The sequence below is a fragment of the Gastrolobium bilobum genome, unplaced genomic scaffold (genome assembly GCF_033153095.1).
Source record: "Gastrolobium bilobum isolate Gb01-03AN ecotype WA unplaced genomic scaffold, APGP_CSIRO_Gbil_v1 utg35809, whole genome shotgun sequence".
Lineage (NCBI taxonomy): Eukaryota > Viridiplantae > Streptophyta > Magnoliopsida > Fabales > Fabaceae > Gastrolobium > Gastrolobium bilobum.
In genome coordinates this window covers 152,851-172,013 of record NW_026896725.1, presented here as the reverse complement: position 1 = coordinate 172,013, position 19,163 = coordinate 152,851, and the positions used below count along the sequence as shown (strand labels likewise).

Below are 19,163 nucleotides of genomic sequence, written 5' to 3'. Positions count from 1 at the left end.
AATATTAAGAAAAAATAATTTAAATGAATATATATTACCCTTTCAATTTTTTTTGTTAATCTCATTTTCTATCTTAATACCCACTTAAATAATAAATTAGAAATATTAAATATAAATAGATCAGCCCTTAAGATTTAATATATTTTACACCATATAAGTTGACCCTTATAAAAAAATTAATTTAGTTCGTGTTGAACTAAAATCAATTAATGTTTTAAATTATGAACTATTAGTTTTCATCACTCTTTTAAAGTTCCTTGCGTAAAATAGTTGCATCGTACTCTTCCCGCTATTACGATTCTAAACACGTGGCAGTTAACTATAAGCTGTTTCAGTGTCGTCTCTCACACTGCGTTACACCTGATCCCATGACTGGAATGGACTAGATTTTCTTTTCTGCGTTTGGTCTTCGAGAAAATGATGGAACAAAATTTTCCCATCTGTTTTCCCGAGAAAACCCTAACCATCAGAATGAGCTGTCACAGTTACCGTCCTGCACTCCAATGCTCTATTCCAGATCAGATGCACTCGAATTCCGTGATCTGACCGGCGATTTCTAGACGGTCACCTATAAGATTCAGTTTTCATCAATCCGTTGTAGCAGGTGTTTCTTCTCTGCATTCTCTTCATTCTGATGCAGTTCTATTTTTTTTTTTCTGTTGCTGTTGAAGCTTTAGAATTCGATTCTACAATTTGATCTCACGTTTTTTTTTTTTTTTTGTGATAATTCATTTATTGAAAGGAAACTGCACACTCTTTAGTAATCACATTTTTGTTTTTATTCATAATGTTTTTCCCTTGCTCCATTGTAATAGAACTTGTGCTGAACTGGCTTTTTTTTTTTGTGGTTTTGGATGGCTTTGGTTTATGTCATTGTAAAGTGTAAGCAATTTGATAGGACCAGATTACCAGAATGACTGAATATTGGTTTTTGAATAATGTGGTTAAAGTAGAAGGAGTAACAATTTGGAAAAATTGTTGTTAGAATTTGCATTTGCTTTGCAAGAAATAGCTGGATATTAATGTAAGCAATGTGTTTGATATCAGAGGACATAGTAAGGAATAAGTGGCTTTTTAAGGATGTATTTGGTACAATTAGGTTTTTAAAGTATTTTCCAGGAAACTTCATTTTGGAAATTCAGCTCAATGTGTTTGGTACTAGTGTTTAAATTAGTTTCCTGTTAATCTTATTTTTCTTTGGTATTTGGTTATGCACAAAATGTGGTCTGTTCACTTCAATTTGCATCCATGGGATTCTCAAATTCCCATCTTCAGTATAGCTCATTCTGTTGTAAAGTGGAAAAATTGCCCACTCTGTGTTCTTCGATTCTCTTTGCTCCTCGCAGATTTGGGCTCTCCAGGAAATCAAAAATTTTACTGGGCAGTTTTTGCTGCTACTTTGTAATATTGGGAACCGATGCCGAAGTTTGTGGCTGTAAAGGTTGTTTGTGTTGGATTGTTAGAGCATTTTGAGGACTTGCTCATTGTAGAAACACATCAGCGATGAAGCTGTAGATGTTCATGTCTGATTTGCCGAGCTATGTTTGCTGGCTCTTTCATAGCCATGTGATCAAAATTATAGAAAGGGGAGGATGAGATATCCTCTAAACTAGAAAATTCTAGGCATGACTAGGAATGGGAAAAACCTCAGAATCTAAGTGAGGATGTTCTGTTTTTCTGCTTATCAAAGATATCATATGTCCATGAAACAATCTTGAGAAAAATTCCTAGAGGAACCATAAACATTACCGTATCCTATAACAAGTTTTGGGGCAAATAGACAATCATAAAGCCTTGCGAGTGTGGCACCAAAGAATGCATAGCCTGTATACTTCCACATAAACTGAGAATTACTTTCAATTCTGGTGGAATGATCTTTGGCCAGAATTTATGCTAATTCTTACTTTTGCATGTTTTACAAACTGTTTACAAATTTTTTTGTGAAAAATCTTTTAACATAATGGCAACTGGCAGAATTTGAACTCAGAACATGGTTGGACAAGCTTCTTTTGCAGCTTTGTGAAAAATCTTTTAACATAATGGCAATTGGCAGAACTTGAACTCCAGAACACGTCGGAGGAAGTAAGTGACAACAACCATTATGTCGCTGGTCCATTTATGATATTTTATTACTACTGTTAGAGTACAATATAAACCATTAAAGAGGCCCTCACCCAATAGTTGAAACTTTTGGGTTGAATTGGTGCTTTACATGGTATCAGAACCTCGTGTCCCAGGTTCGATCTTCGCCGTCCCCCATTTTCTTTGTGGAATTTCTTAGCACAGGTAGGCTGGGCCTGATGCATTATCTACCTTTCAAGTTCAATGAGCTTTCTTGTGAGGGGGGCATGTTAGAGTACAATATAAACCATTAAAGAGGCCCTCACCCAACAATTTAAGTTTTTGGATTGAATTGGTTCTTTACAACTACTATTATATTTATTACATACTTTCATAAATATTCAAATCAAGCGGTTCAACTGGTGACTCATTGGTTGGACCAGTGATCCACTGACCTAGTACCCCAATCGGGTCAATAACTAGTCCAGTTTTCATAACATTGATCCAAACACACCTTAAAAACTATGACAACCAATAACCAAATATTGAATTATGCATCTACTTTTTGTTTCTTGACCAGACCATTCCTTACCTTTTTCTTGTGTTAAACATTTATTAATTTCACGATTCATATTATATTTAAGTAAATAGGGATAATACTGTTAAATTAAATATATGTGGAAAATGATGATGCATGCATTATTAAATTGAACGGTGTATTCAATTTTGTATTTTATGTAGAAATGGAACATTATGATCTGCAAAGACAAAGAAGGGATATGAAACACAAAGGAAGAAATGTTGTGTGGTCAATTGCGATGGATAAGTGTCTGATTGAAGCCCTGGCAATTCAGGCAAAAAGTGGAAACAAAATTGACAAATGTTTCAATGAAAATGCCTATACTGCTGCCTGTGTAGCTGTAAACTCTCGTTTCAACTTGAACTTGAATAATCAGAAAGTCATTAACCGTCTGAAAACAATTAAGAAGAGGTATAAAGTAATAAAAGATATGCTAACTCAGGATGGTTTCTGGTGGAATCCAAATACAAAGATGATAGAGAGTGAGAGTGATGAGCTCTGGAAGAAATACATTGCTGTAAGTTTATCTTTAATTTTTCTCCCTCCTTGAATGTGTATGAATTTATGCAAAATACCTATTCTGCTGTTCTATGATTCTAATATAGCATGTATATCTTATAATTATTATTGATTTGGTTTTCCTTTTATTAGATAGGTTATGATAACTCAGATTATAGGGGAATTGTGATACAGATAATAGGTCTGATTTCTCTCTCTATTTCCCTAGAATTATCACTTTAATTAGGAAAGTAATTATTGGCAATACTCATCAGGCTATATATTATAAACCCATATACATGGTTTTTCAAGCAATAACATACAGATTGTCTCATATTTCAACCGATTCAATGGATAGGCACATCCTGATGCAAGAGGACTCCGCGGAAAGCAGATAGAGATGTATGATGAACTTAAAATTGTTTGCGGAAATTATCAAGCGCCTAATCGTTGGGCTAAGATGAAGAATGGAAACCATGTAATGGACATGAAGAATTGTGAGGATGAATCAGCCTCCTTTGTCTCTCCCAGTTCAGAAGGCATGAGTGAGACAGATGGAACTGAATCATACAACGGGCCTCCAGAATATGGCCAAATACCAAATGGTTTTCAAGAGCCTCCTGTGGTACAGCCTCTGAAACAACTTCCGAAACGGCCTCGCGGCTCAGATGCTCTTCAGGATGCATTGATGATGGTAGCATCGAGCGTAAGACGTTTGGCTGATGCAATGGAGCATAGCAAATGTTCAGTTGATGCGACTGAGCTATTACAGGCCGTGATGGAGATAGATGGATTGGAAGAGGGTAAACAGATGTATGCATTTGAATATTTAAATGCCGATCCTGTCAAAGCCAGAGCCTTCTTGACCTACAATGCTAGAATGAGAAAGATATACCTGTTTAAACTGTTCTGGTGGTGGAGGTGAGGGTGACCAGTGTATTGAAAGTTCTTGGTGTATAGATTATCAGGGGACTCTGTTTTAGGGTTATTTACCATGACAATGTATCCTCTCATCTCTCATGTGTTACGTTCAAAGACAAATTAACTTTTATAGAAAGTGTATTGCGATTGAAGATGAGAAAATTATAACCGTTGAATTATTTATGGACGGTTGAATCTTATCAAATGATCTCATGTGGATCCATTCACTTTCTAATGTTTGAGCAATAAATCAGAAGAGTCTTTCACAGGCAATGTACTGATTTTAACTGCATCAAATGAAAAATAGAAGTCCCTTTTAAGCAGTGCTATCGAACTCGAACTGATCATCAACTCGATCGGAGTATTGGGTTAATGAATCACCGGTTAAATTAGTAGGTCATTGGTTCAAATGCATGAATTAAATAGATATAATAAAATATAAAAATATAAAATTAAAAGTATTTTAGATAATAATTAAAGTTAATTTAATGGTAAATGTTATAAGTTTTAATCCACGTGGACTAGGTTTGAATTTCATTAGTGATATTTTTCAACTATTTTGTCCAAAATTTCACAAAATTAGTTTTTTTTTTTTTTTTAAACCGGTGCCAGTTAATATCAGTTGAACTCGGTTTAGGATTGATTTATCAGTTTCATACCAAGTCAAATGCATCACCGAGCCAATACCTAAACCGGACCAGTTGAGGGTCCAGTTTATGAGCCAACCAGTTGAACCGACTAGTTCGGATCGATTTTTATAACACTTCTTTTTTAACATTCATTTGCATTTTTAAAAAGGCTCCCAAAAAAAAAAGAGTGGGATTATCTTTTTTGTATATTTCTACCTTTTCATAATTATATTTAATGTTTACTTCTTTAACTACCCTTACGTAGTTTCAAAGTTAAAATATTTTTTTATTTATACTCTCTCTTTTTTTTTAGGTTACAGTGAATAAAACACACAACCACACACTCACACACACCCTATTACACACACTCACACCATTAGGCTAGCCCTAGTGGATAAATTATTTATACTCTCTTTATTATTGTCTATCCATATTTCAAATTAGTTTTAATTTGATTTTTTCTCTTTAAAAATAATATTAACATCACCTTTATCCCAAATTAATTGGGGTTGGTGATATTTCTTTTAAAAAAAAAGGGTAAGACATGAAAATATTTTTTACATATTCTTGTATGACAGTAACATTCTACACACAATCATAAACAAATTTTAAGTATGTTGCATCCTTTTATCCCCAGAGTCCTTGTAAAACAAATTAAATATAGTAATAATCATAGTAGAGAATAAAGTTTGGATTTAGTATAGTCTCTCGTTATATTGTTTGAGTTGAAATAGGAGCCAAAATAATCGATTGGTGTGAACATATTAAATAAAGATTTAATTTGCTAAGCACTTCCTTCAAATTTGCTAAGCACTTCTCTTTACATCTTTGTATTTCTTTACACTCTCACCCTTTGCTTCCAATTCTCGGTGAATTTTTTGTTTTCCAACTTCTATAAAACTCACCTATGTATGGACATTCTTTCTTTAGCCAATAAAACATTGATACAATCACTTTTGGATTTTTCTTTTTTATTATTATTTTTAAAACTAATTATCTAATCAACATCGTTACGTATTTTTTAATGATATTTTTCGTGTTTTGAATTCTTCTTTCTTACAATTACTTTCGCGATTCATCACCATATTATCCTCATTTGGAGTGTTTTAATAAAATTGTATTATGACTTTAATATTTCTATAGTGAAGGTAGATAAGCTTATCTACATTCGCTCCTAAAACAACGTTATTTTAATTGAAAAATTAAAAAATTATAATGAAAAAGACTATTATAATCCTGAAATAAATTATAATTACAAAAATAACGTGATTTTCGCCTCAAAATGACGTCGTTTTGGGATCAATGTAAATAAGTTATCTACATTGACTGTAGAAAAAAGAACCCTTGTATTATTCAATTGTATGATGAAAAAGCATAATTTCCTATATAATTACATTATAGAAAGCGTCGGAGACCAATGTTGATAAAATCAGACCGACCCGGTTGGGTAGACCCGAAACTGGTAAATCGATCATATAATCGGTTCAGTTGAAGCAACGGATCGGCCATGCATCAGAACCAGTGCGACCCGACTGATTTTCATGAAATCCGGTGATCCGGTCCGGTCTAAAAAAAAAATCCAAAACTTTTTTTTCAAAAAAAATAAAATAAAGGACATATTTGAATTTTTTTTTGCTTATTGACTTATATAAGTTATATACCTACAACACTAATATTATCTCAATTATGCACAATGCAGAAAATTTTAATTTGATTTATAGTTAGAGATGTCGTTTACTGAACCTGAAGTCCCGTATCACGATCATTATATTTTTGTTTGATCCTTTATTGGATAATAATATGTGATTTTTTTATTTTTTATATTAAAATATTTGAAATTTTTATTTTTTATTTTTAGATATTTGAGTATGTTTATAATTTTTAATATAGATTATAGAATTGCATATAATTACCGAGTCATGTGGTTGAACCAGTGACCCAGTACCTCGACTGTAACAGCCCATTGTACACCGGTATTGTTAACATTAATTATGATATTAAGCGCAGTTACAATCACAGCAGTTCATTTATAAAAATACGAGTAAACTTTTTTCGCTTATTACGCGAGCATTTAAAATAATAAAAAGCGTAATAATAAAAGCTGTGACTGTAACTGTAAACTCTTTGCGGAATAATTATTTTAACTACTTTTATAACATATTTTTACATCTCTCAAGTCACTAAGGGGTTCCCATAAACCCACTTAGCTAAAATCTCACTTTTACGTTTTCTACCTATCCGAACATGGTTCGGTCTTTAATTTTTTGCGGACAAACCGCATACGACAAGTCTTCCATATTTTAGTACATTATTCTAGACTTAATTACCTTTCTAGGAAGCTATCACAAGAGTCATAAAGTTCTCGTTTGCTTTGGATATCGCCGTTTGAAGTTGGACAAGCAAATCTGTCAGCCAACCCCAAAACAGCTCCAAACATCCTTCACTTAATCAATTATTCTGGAAAATTCACTCAACCAATTTCTCTCAAATTTTTATACAACAAACAAGACACATCAAGCTTCAATTTTACATATCATACACCTAATTTGACCAAGAAACGAAGCAGGAATAATTTTCCAAAACTCGATCCAGAACTGTCACATGTGTAGTGGCAACATGGGCAGTCCGTGCTCTCTGCCTTCTAAAGGACGAAGCCCAACGCAGAATCTCCTCAAAATTTGACACAGATAGAGGACATCTCAAGCTTCAAAACAGCGTATGGCACGTCCCTATCGGACCTCTATGGAGGGATATATGCTTTTCCAAAGTTCACCTAAATTCTGTCAATTTCTAGAAAATTCGCCAGAGTTTCCTTTGTTTTTCCAATAAATCCCCAATTTGCAAAAGTGTTCTCACATCCTCAAATTGTACCTAATAATCATTGGGTGGCACACACAAGGACCAGCAATGCCTTGTGGCTCTTACAACCCATCACAGTTTATATTAAGTTACTCAATTTCCATCACTTTACTTATATTTTCAAACTTAACATATTTCAATCACCATAATCCATTTGCATGCATTCATCGTAAAACATAATTCAATCCTAGAATAAGCCTATTGCCCTTTCATCATATTACATACTTCCATATTACATCAAGTCTTCATGTACAATTTACAAATCTTCCAAATGACATATTACAATTACAATCTTCCTTCAAATATATATAAAGTACATACTCCAAATTAAACATGATAATCAAGACTAAACATAGGCAAAATACATCATGAACAAAATGATACTCATAATCCTAATCACATGCATTGTTCATGAGCTAAGTCTAGCCTAGGCCCAATGGCCAACAAAATGCAAAATATGCAATCCTATGTCCAAGTCATCCTACGGACGTCTTGCCCGCCGCTCCAACTCCACTGCTACCTCCTGAAATAAAGCCCCCAAAGTGAGGTGAGATATACGAATATATCTCAGTAACCCAGAGGTTCTGGAGAATACTTCGCTCAATGGTTCACTTCGATGCATATAAATAATACAATATAACATTTGAAAACAGGATAAAGCAAGGGATTTAGTGAAGTAGGGGAGCATAGGGATACAAAATACGACGAAGCTGGATTGGTCAATGCCAAAACCATGCAACGTCCAGCCTATTAGCTCGGCATATAAGCCTACGGGTTTCAAACCAAGGCGTGTTCCCAGAACATCAAACCAAGGCACCCTCCATCCATATCCACCCGAGACTTCCTAGTGTACTCCTATCCGGATCACACACCACGACCCCAGGTCAACTGGAACTCCTTCACGAAGACCTATCCAGTGAAAGTTCGTAACGCCCGAAGGCAAACAGTCACTGGCCAGAGACACGGTACATCCTATGTACCAACACACATACAATATGCATGATCATGCTATCCTATATTATTTACATACACTTCCTACCATTACCCTTAACGGGCATGGTGGAACACACAAGGGGATCAAGCTCCAGTACCAAGAGGTTACCTGAATAATCTCCTTCACTTGATCGCTCCAATTCACAGTATCACCGAGCTTGGTTCACAAGAAATGCCTACACATAGGCCATTTCCATTTCAATATCAACCAACCAAGATATATGCAAGTTCATCCATTATACATGCATAGGTTCAAGACCACTTACCACAATCCCTTTGGTCCGGGACCAAAGGCAACCCCCAAGCTCACAGTTCCGAGTTCAATTCCACAGGAGGCAAACTACAATGATCACACAAGGATCATCAATACAAGGTGCAATCAACAAGATTTCAAAGCACCAAAATTCCCCCCTTCACTAGCAAGGTTCGGTCAACATAGGCCATTTTTACAAAAAAAAAAATTCTAAATTTTATTTTAATTTTTCTTTAGCATCCCAAGGCTACCACAACACATCAATTACATAATTTTGCATCATCCAACCCCAAATGCCCTCATTTGGCCGAAATCATCAAGATCACAAACCAAAGGGTATTCAATCCAATTTAATACTTCCATACACCTTACAATCCTATATTTAACTCATACAAACTTTCCACAACTCATTTACACAATCATCCCACATAGTCATTTCATAAAGTCATGACATTTCAACACAAAATTTCCTAAGTTATCATCCAATTTTCTCAATAATTTTTATGACATCAATCACTCTAAAACATCATTCTAAGCCACAATTGTCTAATACACAATTTCAATTTGAGCTCTCTAATTACATCAATCACACAATACATGCTCTAGGTTTTCAAATTTAGAATTCATGAATCAATCATTCAAAAGCATCAAAACTTACTCACAAGCTTGGCTTAGGACTCCTCCATAACATACTAAAGCATTGGAGGATTTAAACCACTCCAAGAACACAATCTCTTCAATTTTTCGTGGCTGAAAATGGCAGTTTCCTCCCAATGTAGTGAGTTTCAAGGCTTGTGGATGGTACGGTTGAGTCCGGATGGCCATTTACTTGAAGTTTGATAACAAACTTTGTTGATTTTGATGGAGAAATGACCAAGAAACAAGCAACCCAAGTTTTTGCTCCATTTCCTTCCATGGCTGCGGGTTTGGCTGAATGTGGAGGGAGGAAGATGATGTTTTTTGATTTTGCACATGTGTGCATTGACTAACTTAAGTGAGGTGGGTCCCACTCGCCACCTCGCGCAATTCAAATTAATTCAAATCTTCCGCTTAAGCCACTAAACGTTCATTAATTTCATAAACTATTTAGAAACTCTAATTTTTAACATTAACCATTGTTCTTTAATTACCCTTGATCAGATGAATCTTGAGTTTTCCGGTCGTTCGGAGAAACTGCAGTTTTAAGCTATTACGCGCGCTGTAGGCACGCTTCCCCAAACTTACTAATTTCCGTCAATTTTCATCAGATATCATATTTTCTAGTCCTATACACCATTTATAACTTGTATTCAAAACCTAGAGCTCAAAACTCAATCGACACGGTTTACGGTGCAACTGTACCGCGGTATTTTTACCCGGTAAAAATACTATTCACTGAATTTTCTGAAACTTGCCTAACCATTCAATTTTTCATTCTGAATCCATTTCCAGGGTTATTTTTATCATTTGAGACCTCCTACTCAATTTTTACCTTCCTAGAGTTGCGTGTTTGGCTAATTACCGTTTTACCCTTACTTTGTATTTTGACCTGATTTTCAGGATTTTCACTAATCCTTCCCTTTAATCCATGTTTAATATATTAATATATAATTTAGAAATACGAGATGTTATATCGACCAGGTCAATGACCGGGGCAGTTTTAATAACATTGTCGGAGACCCTTAGAAAATTGAACTCGTTAGTTAGGTCATAGCACTTTGTCCCAATGACCCACCTATTTGATCCTTGATGGATATTAAACCTGACTCATGCATAAATTTCGTTGGGTACTAAGTCAATGAATCATTGCTTGAACCCGGATATTAAACCTGGGTATATATATATATATATATATATATATATGAACATATAAATTTAATTATATTTTACATATCTAAAATGAGTTAAACAAGATTCACTAAATAAGCTCAAAAATTACTCAATCACACTTTTACAAGTTCATAAAGCACAAATAAAGGAAAATGCATGCTATTACGATGTCAATTTAAATTACAACTCAGAATCCCCATAAGCATACATCTCAATGACATTCAAAAGGCTAGATGTTGTGAACTTATATTTTTCAAATTCATTTACATTGAAATGGCATATGTCACATTCTCTTAATTTATTGTTTCGCAAATTGCTTCAGTATTGGGAGCTGAAATTTGAGGTCATTGTAGAAGAGTATATTACTAGTAAATAAAATTACAAAATTTTTTAAAATGAGTTATACATTTTTTTTTACAAGATGAAACAATTTTTATTTTTATTTTTTTTATTATTATAAAAATGCATGACCCGACCAGGTCACTAGGTCATCGGTTTTGACCGATTTTGGTTGGGTTTGGCTGAGTTTTGACCAGGTCCGATGCATGGCTGGTCCGATGCTTGACTCGAACCGATCTGATAACCGATTCATCGAGTTTCGAGTCGACCCAGCTGAGTCGGACCTGGATTCACAACATTGGGACTAACAGTGTTTATAAAGGAGACAATCATAGTTAGTGGTGGATCACTATCCACGGACAGAAAGGCAAGAAGCCAAAGATATATGTGTATTCGCACAGAGACACTGAAATAAAATTGGGGCATTTGGTATAAGAAATTTTTTTAGATTTCGGGAAGTGACATTGAGAATCTTGTTTATTTACGTTTGGTACAAGGATTGTGAAAATTTTCCTTTAAATCTGATTTTCCTAGTATTCTGATTTATTAACACTTTTTAAGGCAAAATGCCAAACAATAATTACCACCAGAGGGTGGTATTCTTGAATTCTCGGGTGATGGAAAAATATTTTGGCCTACCGCCACTAGCGCAGTGATCTCTCCACTAGTGTTAAGCAATATTTTCTTCCTGCACCACTAGCATGGTGATGGCGCCACTAGCGCCAAGTCTTCAAACAATATTTTTTTTATCGCGCCAATAGTGAGACCGCTAGCGCCAGCAATGCAATTTTTAAGATCACCCTACATTTCTAGTAATATTTGACAATCAATCAAACATAGAATCATAAAACTTAAGTCAACATTCCTGATAATATTTTGGCCTACTACACAATTTTTTGGTCATATTCCTGAGAAATTTATTTTCCCAGCATATTCCTGGTAATCGTGATTCTCAAGTATAAAAAAATTTCTCTTCTACCAAAAGGCATAAGTGTTTCTCGGGATAGGTTATTCTATCTAACTTTTTTTCATGCCTACTTTACTGTTGGAGATTATATGTAACAGTATATTGTTTGAATTCTTTGTAACATATATTGTTTGAATTCTTTGTAACCGTAGGTTTGAATTCTTTGTAACGTATATTGTTTGAATTCAATTCTTTGTAACCGTAGGTTTGAATTCTTTGTAACGTATATTGTTTGAATTCTTTGTAACCGTAGGACTGTTTAAATAGAGTATTTATTTGTTTTAGTATGTTACGTTGTTACCATTTATTGTATGTTCGCCTATTTAAAGGCTACCAATGAATGAGATAAACACAGTTGAAATATCAAGCTTATCTTGGTATCAGAGCAATCCTAGTATACACGTTTCCGCATTCCCTTTCAGTGCGAAAGCTGGTTCATTTAACATGGCACCAGGTGGTGGCAGCAAGTCCAAAACAACTGATCCTAGTTCGCCATTTTACTTGGCTGGATCCGACAGTCCAGGTCTCTTGTTAACGACTGTCATGCTGCGTGGTGAGGCCAACTATGACAACTGGGCCAAGCTCATGAAAAACGCATTGAAGGCGAAAAACAAATTGGGTTTTGTGACCTGTTAAGTCAAGAAACCAGGAGAGGATGATGCCGAAGAGTGGCGCGCCTGGGAGATGTGCAATTCGATGCTCAATGGTTGGATTCACAACACCATTGATGCAAAACTTCAACCATTCATCAAGTGCTTTGATGACGTCAAGGACTTATGGAATGACCTAGAGGAAAGGTATGCAGTGCAAAACTTTCCAAGACAGTATCAACTGAAATCCAGTTTAGCCAATATCAAGCAACATGGAGATAGCGTTGGTGATTATTACACCAAACTCAGGGCTATATAGGACGATCTGGAAGGCAGCAAAACTCGCAAGTCTTGCGATTGTGGTGATAAGTGTGCCATTGCCAAAGCAATCAAAGAGGAGCAAGAGCATGATCGCGTTTATCAATTTTTGATGGGGCTGGATGAATCTACATTTGGCAATCTGAGATCCCATATCCTCAACACTTCTCCTCTTCCTAGTGACAACAAAGTATACACAATTGTCACTCAAGAGGAGACCCATCGTAGTATTTCTCGCGTTCAAGATGAGAGGAGTCAGGTAGTGGGATACTCAGCCCAAACCAATTCCATGAAGCAGTCAGACACGTCCATGCAGCAGCGGATGGTTCCTAACAAACCACAAGACAGAATACCTTGCCCTCATTGTGGCAGGACCAATCACGACCCTTCCAAATGCTGGAACGTTTATGGTTTTCCACCAAGCAGGAGCGCTGGTCGCGGACGAGGAAGGGGAGGACGTTCGGCAGGACGTTATACGCATGCTCATGCGACGTTTGCAATGGATGCCTCACACCCAGTTGCTGCTAACTCTCTTCCTCCAGACGTCTCCTATTCTGCCTCTTCTCAAGTTGTTGCACACTCCGTTTTGACCCCAGAAATTGTGAACAAACTGTTAACATTGGTAGACCAGCCTCAGTCACATGAAAAATTATCTGGTAAGCGTATTCATTCTCAATGGCTCATTGATAGTGGGGCCTCACGTCATATGACAGGCACTTTGGCTGTATTAGCTGACATTACACCTATTCCCCCTCTATCTGTGACTCTACCAAATGGTTCTATTACTTATGCTGCAAAACAAGGCTCGATGGTGTTTAATACAAACTTCAGCTTGTCAAATGTTTTATATGTGCCTAACTTATGCTGCAATCTCATCTCTGTTTCCCAATTGCTTCACTCCAAGAGCAGTAGCGTTACATTTACTGATAAAAAGTGCATTTTGCAGGACCAAGTGCTGAAGAGGGAGATTGGTTTAGGTGAACTTCATGAAGGAGTCTATGTGTTTCAGCCTTCATGTGCTTCAGCTTCGGCAGTTCAAGCAGGAGAGTCAATTGACTTGTGGCACAACAGGCTAGGCCATGCATCCTATGATATCTTATCTCTGGTTCCAGAATTTAAAGCTTTGCAAAATAAAGTAGTATCTAAGGCATGTGAAGTTTGTCATCGTGCCAAGCAAACTAGATCAATGTTTCCTATAAGTTTTTCTCGCAGCAAAGAATGTTTTGATTTAATCCATTGTGACACTTGGGGTCCTTATCAAAATTCTTCTTCTTCTGGTGCACGTTATTTCTTAACTGTGGTGGATGACTATAGTAGGCATGTATGGGTTTTTATGTTGGCTGATAAAAGTGAAACTTATGATCGGATGTGTAAATTTCTTGCTATGGTTCTGAACCAATTTGGTAAAACCGTAAAAATAATAAGGTCTGATAATGGTACTGAGTTCAAATCGAATAACATGGTGAAATTCTTGAATGAAAAAGGTATTTTGCAACAAACAACTTGTGTTTATACGCCTGAACAGAATGGGAGAGTCGAAAGGAGGCATAGACACATCCTTAATGTATCACGTGCCTTACTGTTTCATGCAAATCTCCCTGTTGATTTTTGGGAGGAGAGTATTCTTGCTGCTGTTCATATAATTAATAAAACACCTACAAGAGTTCTCCAAGGTAGGTCACCACATGAAGAATTACATGGAGTTAAACCAAATTATACATACTTGCGCACGTTCGGTTGTCTGTCATTTGCTAATACAAGACCGAAACCAACTGACAAGTTTGCTCCACGTTCGCGACGATGTGTTTTCATCGGATATGCAATAGGGCAGAAAGGTTGGAGATTGTTTGATATAGAAGCGCAACAAAGCTTTGTGTCCAGGGATGTAAAATTTTTTGAAAATATTTTTCCTTTTCGCGAAGCTCCAGTACAATCTATTTCTGCACCAAATTCTCATGTGCCTACAGAGCCAAATTACTTTGATGAAGGCCAAATTGTCCATGACGGTTCTGATGCATCAAATGACAGCCAAACGCCTAGTGGATCATGTGTTCCTCTGGACGATAGGGGGAGTGTTTCGCTGGAAGCAACACCAACTAACGAAGTTGCCGCTAGGGAGTCCTCCTTACTAGAAAGAAGTTCGAGTTCTAGTGATGCATCAACCCAACAGCAGTTGCTGGAAGCAAATCTGCGTCAAACAGTCACACGCCAGCACCGTAACAGGAAGCAGCCATCTTATTTGCAGGACTATGCATGTCAAGTAGCTGAAACACATACTCCTTCATCTCTCCCTACTCAAACCAATGTCACCTCAGGTACTCGGTATCCTATGTGCAATTATCTTAGCCTCACTAACTTTTCTAAGCAACATCAAGATTTTGTTGCAGCTATTGACACAGGTCATGAACCACGTACATTTCAAGATGCTATGAGAGACTCCCGATGGGTGGAAGCCATGAGGGCTGAAATCACAGCCTTAGAAGACAACCATACATGGTGCCTCACGGATTTACCTCCAGGGAAGCGTGCTCTTCCAAGCAAGTGGGTGTTTAAAATAAAATATCGTTCTGATGGAACGGTGGAACGGTATAAGGCAAGATTGGTGATTGCAGGTAATTATCAGATTGCCGGAGAAGATTACAGTGAGACTTATGCACCAGTGGCAAAGATGGTGAGTGTACGTACATTGCTTGCAGTGGCTGCAGCAAGAAACTGGGAGTTGCACCAGCTTGATGTTCATAACGCATTCTTGAATGGAGAAATAAGTGAGGAAGTTTACATGAGATTCCCCCCTGGATTCAGTACTGGGTCTAAGCATAAAGTATGTCATCTTACAAAGTCATTGTATGGTTTGCGCCAATCACCCCGAAACTTGTTTTCCAAACTCAGCAGTTCGTTGACGGCATATGGATTTGTTCAGTCAAAAGCTGATTACACGCTCTTTACTATGCAAAAAGGGGAGGTGTCTCTTGCACTTTAAGTTTATGTCGACGACATCATCTTAGCAGGTAATAATTCACATGCTTGTCTTGCAGTCAAGGAATATCTGAATCAATGTTTTAAAATAAAAGACCTGGGTAGTCTGAAATATTTTTTGGGTATTGAAATTGCCCGCAGCAAGAAAAGAATATTTTTATGTCAGCGTAAGTATGCCCTGGATATTCTTTCTGATTCCGGGCTCAGTGGATGTAAACCGACGATTTCCCCCATAGAACAAAATCATCGTCTTGCCTTGGATGACGGACCAGTATATGAGAACCCTGAACGGTATAGAAGACTCATTGGTAAGTTGATTTACCTCACTATCACAAGACCCGACCTGAGCTATGTTGTTCATATCCTTTCTCAATTCATGCATTCACCGCGCCTAGCTCATTATGAGGATGTTCTCCGGGTTATTCGATATGTAAAGAGAGATCCTGGTCAAGGACTTCTCCTCAAATCGGATTGTGACCTAAAAATTCATGCCTATTGTGATTCGGATTGGGCTTCATGTCCTCTTACCAGACGATCTCTCACTGGTTTCTTTATTATGTTGGGTTCTTCACCCGTATCCTGGAAGACCAAGAAACAAGTAACGGTGTCTCGCTCTTCTGCAGAAGCAGAGTATAGATCAATGGCTGCAGCTACAGCAGAGATTGTGTGGCTCAAGTCGTTTCTCACCTCTCTTGGGGTCACTCACTCAAGTCCTATGGAATTGTTTTGTGATAACCAAGCTGCTTTACACATTGCAGCGAATCCGGTGTTTCACGAGCATACCAAGCATATTGAGTTAGATTGCCACTTTGTACGTGAACATATTCTAGCCAAGCATATTACAACAGCTCATGTGTCTTCTCGTTCCCAACTTGCTGATTTGTTTACTAAAGCCTTGGGACAACACGAGCTTCTTAGTTTTCTTCCCAAGTTGGGCATTTCATCCTTACATACTCCAACTTGAGGGGGAGTGTTGGAGATTATATGTAACAGTATATTGTTTGAATTCTTTGTAACGTATATTGTTTGAATTCTTTGTAACCGTAGGTTTGAATTCTTTGTAACGTATATTGTTTGAATTCAATTCTTTGTAACCGTAGGTTTGAATTCTTTGTAATGTATATTGTTTGAATTCTTTGTAACCGTAGGACTGTTTAGATAGAGTATTTGTTTGTTTTAGTCTGTTACGTTGTTACCATTTATTGTATGTTCGCCTATTTAAAGGCTACCAATGAATGAGATAAACACACAGTTGAAATATCAAGCTTATCTTTTACTTACCACTCTTTAACATAGTTAGATCATAATCTTATAATTTCTCTCTCCTCTTGAAATTCTAATCTAACATTATTAAAGATTGTTAGGTAAGGTAGGTATAAAAAAAAGGTAGAATAACTTATCTCGTGTTTCTCATGTTGCAAGGGATAGTTTTATCTCCTATACACATAAAAGTGTGAGGTTCATATTTTCTTTTTCTCTCTCTTCTCTTCACATGGCCCTATATGGGTCCCATATATTTTTATATGTTCAGTAGATAAAATTATTTTCTATAACATGAAAATGATTAATTCCTAAAATTAAAGTTATGAAAACATACATGTAAGATTAAACACCTTTTTAATCTGAGAGTGATTTATGCCCAATTTATCTATATAGACTGGAGGCCCACACGGGTCTATAACACCACCATAATAATAATTAAAAAATAATAATAATTCCCCTTGTTATCCCTCCAAAAAATTAAAGAGTAAATACTCTTTTTGGTACTCAGCAAATTTTACGATGCCTGTTTTAGTCTCTATCAAATAAAAGGGCTATTCTTGGTCCCTAAGAAATTCAAAATAAACCCATTTTAGTCCTTTTGAGGGATTAATGTGTGTCTTTTTTGAATTTGTAAGGGACCACAATTTTAACTAAATGAATCCATTTTAGAACACTTGATCATAGAGGTTTTTATACTGTATCATGACAATGTTAGTTCAGAAGATATATATGTATACACTTCCTTACATAGATTGCTTTTCATGCTCTTACAAAAGGCATTGAGAAGATATATTAGCGAATCTGAAGTGCCTTCTCATCTCTTTTGTCAATCTCTTTTCCAAATATTGGTAATGGTGAACATGGAGAAACACTTGAATATTGTTGTGTTGTGTTTGTTTGTGTCAACCATATTGCTTTCTATGGTTTACTGTGCACCCAATGATGGATTGCATATGATAGGACTGAAAAATATTGAATTTTACCCTAACAACCAACTTGCTGCTCAAATGGGGTCCAATGATGTAGAATCATTCCAATCTTCCATTAGAGACTACCATCTCCAAAACAACCTTGGTTGAGACTATTACTGAGGAAACTGATATTTTTGCGTTAAGGAATTACTACACATTAGATGCTCAGTACTATGGGGAAATAGCCAGTGGAACCCCTCCGTACAAGTTCACTATCATTTTTGACATGGGTAGCTCTAATATGTGGTTGTCATCTTCTAAATGTTCCATCTTGTTTGCATGCTACTTCCTTGCCAAGTATAAATTGATCGAATCAAATACTTAATATGAAAAATGGGACTTCTATTGCTATGCCATATAATTTCTGTTGTCTTTATTTATGACAGTGCTAGAGTTGATGACATAGTTTTGAAGTACCTGGAATTTATTGAGGCAACTAGGGATGCTACCCTTTTACTGGCCAATTTGGATGGTATACTAGGACTTGTATTTCAAGAGATATCAGTTAGAAATGCTGTTGAAGTGTGATACAATATGGCTGAGCAAGATCTTATTAAGGAACCAGTATTTTTATTTTGGCTCAAATGTAAACCAGGGGAAGAGGAATGGGCCTAGAATGTTTTTGTTGATCCTATTCAAAAAAAAAAAAAAAAAAACACACTTATAAGTGGAGATGTATTTTTGGTGGTAAACCAGCTAGATATTATGCCTATTCAGCAATTTCAGACTCAGAAACTTCCTTGTTGGCAAGTTCAACAATTATAACTACTATGATAAATCATGCAATTCGAGCATTTTCAGTTGCAAGCAAAGAATGCAATCCTGTGGTTCCCTGTATAGACAAACAATCCTGAACTTGCCAAAGAAGATCTGTTCCCAAATTGGCTTATGCACATTTGATGGGGATTTGTAGTGCTAGTGTGAGTATTGAGAAAGTTGTTGATGAGAAATCATCCGGTAGCCGTGTATCATCTTTTATGCTGAAGGAGATTTGCCTATGTTATGGGAATTATCTTAACCAATCCACAGTATTGCTAGAAGTTGACTCTTCTACGATCTTAGAGACCCTTGATGACTAAGGATCTTTTAGAAATAATAAAATATTAAATAGTATCGTATTTTATTATTCTGTTATT

General features: G+C 36.3%; 1 protein-coding gene and 1 pseudogene across 2 annotated transcripts; both read left to right on the top strand.

Annotated features, from left to right (window-relative positions):
• Positions 1–395: 395 nt before the first annotated feature.
• Positions 396–4,310, top strand: LOC133301654 (uncharacterized). 2 transcript variants are annotated; one of them, XM_061501308.1, is made up of 4 exons: positions 396–604; positions 1,975–2,082; positions 2,803–3,158; positions 3,498–4,310. In XM_061501308.1, exons 3-4 carry the CDS (start codon positions 2,805–2,807, stop codon positions 4,062–4,064), a joined length of 921 nt encoding a protein of 306 aa, XP_061357292.1. In that variant the 5' UTR covers positions 396–604; positions 1,975–2,082; positions 2,803–2,804; the 3' UTR covers positions 4,065–4,310. The 2 variants fall into 2 exon arrangements, with proteins under 2 accessions (XP_061357292.1, XP_061357293.1); XM_061501309.1 differs by lacking the exon at positions 1,975–2,082.
• Positions 4,311–17,916: 13,606 nt separating this feature from the next.
• On the top strand, positions 17,917–18,940 carry LOC133301652 (aspartic proteinase-like; annotated as a pseudogene).
• Positions 18,941–19,163: the final 223 nt, after the last annotated feature.

Excerpts from the sequence above, each read along its gene's own strand:
- LOC133301654 (XM_061501309.1), top strand. The coding sequence starts at position 2,805 with ATGGAACATTATGATCTGCAAAGACAAAGAAGGGATATGAAACACAAA. Across the intron at positions 3,159-3,497 it reads TCTGGAAGAAATACATTGCT|GCACATCCTGATGCAAGAGG; the intron begins GTAAGTTTATCT and ends TTCAATGGATAG.